The 3,530-nt window shown below is 37.9% G+C and overlaps 1 protein-coding gene across 1 annotated transcript in view; it reads left to right on the top strand.

The window, feature by feature from the left end:
- Positions 1–659: 659 nt before the first annotated feature.
- Positions 660–3,530, top strand: part of frs2a (fibroblast growth factor receptor substrate 2a) — a 5,754-nt gene continuing 2,883 nt past the window's right edge. Inside the window, exons 1-4 of the mRNA XM_016447712.1 lie at positions 660–744; positions 970–1,061; positions 2,599–2,785; positions 3,345–3,482. Of these exons, the coding sequence (XP_016303198.1) occupies positions 996–1,061; positions 2,599–2,785; positions 3,345–3,482 (391 nt within the window). The 5' untranslated portion in view covers positions 660–744; positions 970–995. The remainder of the gene's footprint in view (positions 745–969; positions 1,062–2,598; positions 2,786–3,344; positions 3,483–3,530) is intronic.

The following is a 3,530-nucleotide window of genomic DNA, read 5'->3' as shown; positions in this document are numbered from 1 at the left end:
AACACCACAAACATCCTTTTGTTTAAACCGGAATAAATGTCAAAAAACAAACAGCCGCTATGGGACGTTCTGGCCTTTTTTCTGGAGATGTTCATGTAAATGTGTGCATGAATTATGAACGTGCGCAGGGCGGCTGTGGGACTCGAGTCAGAATCCGGTCTTTGCATATGCTTGATTTAAATCATCTACACTGGGGAAAAAAATTGGGTTTACTTTAAACAGTTTTCAGTCAGGAATAGCTAGTAAATTTTACAAATAATTGCAAAGGAACAGCAAAAACAGTATTTTCTTGTAAATGTACTCTAATAATATTTTTCAGTCTTTTAAATCTTTTTTATTAAATCTTTTTGTTTTTTAGTGTATCCTGAACTTAATACCTAATGTGTGCATCTCTGACCTACTTTTTTTTTAAATTTCATACATACATGGAATTATATGTATTTATTTACTGGATGCATTATATGCATTTAATATATAATAAATAAATATATGTATTTATTATATTTAATATAAAATAAATGATTTTGAGTTATATCCATTTATTGTAGTTATTGTATATATAATTTCTCTCATCTATTCAGTAGAAACATGTGGTTTAAAATGTGCAACAAAACGAGTCTCTAAGTTAGTTTTGTGTGTGTTTTGGTCCACAGGAAGTGGCTCTCTGTCCCGCTGGAGGTGTGATGTTGATCTGTGACTCCGGTGTGTGTGGAGACGAGCAGAATCATTGATGGCTGGATGTAGGTGAGCACTGCAGCACTCTCTGATGGACCATCAGAGCAAACACACGTCTACAGAAACAGGACACGTATAGGGCTGGGTGGATATTTTGGCTTTAAGATGATATCAATCTCTAAATAAACACACGACTGTCTGATGTTTCTGAAGTGTTACTTTCGCTCCCCTGTACTTCCCCTTCTCATCTGTTTCTCTTTCCATATTGTCACCCCTTATATATCTTTTGCGCAGGGGTCCGATGGTGTGTTAAAGGCGCCATGGGGAGCTGCTGTAGCTGTCCCGATAAAGAGATCATCCCTGACAACCATCACAACAAATTCAAGGTGAGCATCTCTCGATCTAATGCTGTCTGTGTGTCACACGGACTTCAGTAAAGAGAGACAGATGTTCTCATATCTCTGGCCTAACACATTATTAAGTGCTCTTTTAAGTGCTTACTGTGCACTACAGGCAAATGTTTGGACAGTTTAGACTAGTCATCATAAAATATGGAACTTAGAAATAATAATATAATAATAATAATAAAAACACAACTGGAAATATGGGAATTATGTAGTAAAAAAAACAAAAACTCCAAATATTTTCTTTAAAAAACAAAAAATAAATTATATATGATTTTTTTTATATTGTATTATTATATTAAAATTATATAATATATTTTATATAATTATAATAAAAAATGGTTTATCATGTAATCAATATAAATATAATTATTTAAAACAGAGGTTCTCAGGACCCATTGCTCTGCACATTTTGTACGTGTCTCTTATCTGACACACTCGGTTCAGTTCATGGATCTCTCTCTTAATGAGCTGATGATCTGAATCAGGTGCGTTGAATAAGGGAGATATACAAAATGTGCGGAGCAGTGGGTCCCGAGGACTGGAAGTATATAAAAACAAATTATAAGTTCTACAATTAGTTATATATATTTCGTGTATTTTATCTATTTAAGTAGAATTTAAATAGAATGCAATAAACATTTAAGTAGAAGCTAGATTATATTAGTAGATTATATTATTTCAAACTAATAAATGATTTAACATTTAAAGGGGTCATATGATGCGATTTCAATTTTTCCTTGTGCGTTCTAGATGGGCTGTCAGTCAGTGCAGTTACAGTGTTGCACCACAAGGTGGTGGAAAGGGACTGTCATTCAACTACACGTTCAAAAACGCTGATTCATTCATTCAAAGAGACGTAATGAAATACGCTGTTGAAATCATTTTAACTTTGAGCGCCACTTTAGAAGGCTCAGCTGACCAGCTATGCGTCGATGCTAAGACGATGATTTCGCTTTCCTTAGACATGACAACCTATTTTCACAAATATATATGACTCGGCCTGGAGGACAGACGCAAGTAATCGCACGTGCTCAGTCGATCTCTCTCTCATTCACTGTCTGTTTAGGCTTGTTAAGTGCAAACCTACGGAGCCTCTGTACAAATCAGCATGGTACACATTGTTATAATTACTAACTTGTTTAATATTCAGTCCACATGCATGAAGTGTGAAACGAGAAGGGCATAACCTTACGAAAAAAGAAAACACGCAAAAATCGCGGTTGCTGCGGTTCTTGCATTCCTCTGCGGTTTGCTCTTCAATAGCACGGTATTGTGATATTGCGGTTATCGCGACAGCCCTACACACACGTGTGTGTTTGTGTGTATACAGTTTTGTCTTGTTAAGAAATTAAGGCATTTAAGTAGAATCAACAGACTTTTAGCTCATAAGAACAAAAATGTAGTCTAAAGTTTGACTGGTCGTGTATGTGTCTGAAAAAAATTACATTCAAAAATTCACACCATGTATTTTAAGCTGTGTTCAGAGGTGTGCAGATGCTGATGTGTGTGTGTGTAGGTGATAAACGTGGATGATGACGGTAATGAGCTGGGCTCGGGTGTGATGGAGTTGACGGAGGAAGAGCTCATTCTGCACACGCGCAAACGAGACGCCGTGAAGTGGCCCTACCTCTGCCTGCGCCGCTATGGCTACGACTCCAACCTCTTCTCCTTCGAGAGCGGCCGGCGCTGCCAAACCGGTCAAGGTGAGCAGATATATTAGGCATCCGCTGACAGATCCACTGAAAGACGCTCAAACGCTCACGTTTGCTTCAGTGTGAGCCGCACTCAACGAAGACTGTGAAGCGATGATCAGTGTTGGGGAGTAACTAGTTACATGTAACGGCGTTACGTAATTTAATTACAAAATAAATGTAACTGTAATCTGTTACAGTTACTAAGAAAAAATGTGTAATTAAATTACAGTTACTTATGAAAATGTTAACGATTACAAAGGGGATTACATTTACTACTATTACATTTTAAATAGGGTAACTTGTAATCTGTAACCTATTACATTTCCAAAGTAACCTTCCCAACAATGGCGATGATCATTGTAGCCAATCACAGACATATCTGTTGAGCACGTGAACACAGTGGCCATCAACGGTGTTAAAGAATCCACTCAACAGCACTTAAATTCTAGTGGGAAATGCTAGTATCGTCTCGTTTTTTAAATTTCGGTACCAAAGTCGGTACTTTTTGACACCCTTGCTATCAGATATGGTTGTCATTCACATTCATACTTCACTCTTCTCCTCAAAGGGATATTTGCGTTCAAGTGCGCGCGGGCCGAGGACATCTTTAACATGCTGCAGGACATCATGCACAACAACAGCATCAGTGTGGTGGAGGAGCCGGTGCTGGAGCCCGAGCTTCCAGTGATGCCTCACACTCCCACCAGTAAGAACACACACACACACACACACACACACATACACACACACACAC

The sequence above is a fragment of the Sinocyclocheilus anshuiensis genome, unplaced genomic scaffold, assembly GCF_001515605.1.
Source record: "Sinocyclocheilus anshuiensis isolate Anshui unplaced genomic scaffold, SAMN03320099.WGS_v1.1 scaffold283, whole genome shotgun sequence".
Taxonomy (NCBI): domain Eukaryota; kingdom Metazoa; phylum Chordata; class Actinopteri; order Cypriniformes; family Cyprinidae; genus Sinocyclocheilus; species Sinocyclocheilus anshuiensis.
This window is presented reverse-complemented; position numbering and strand designations above follow the sequence as displayed.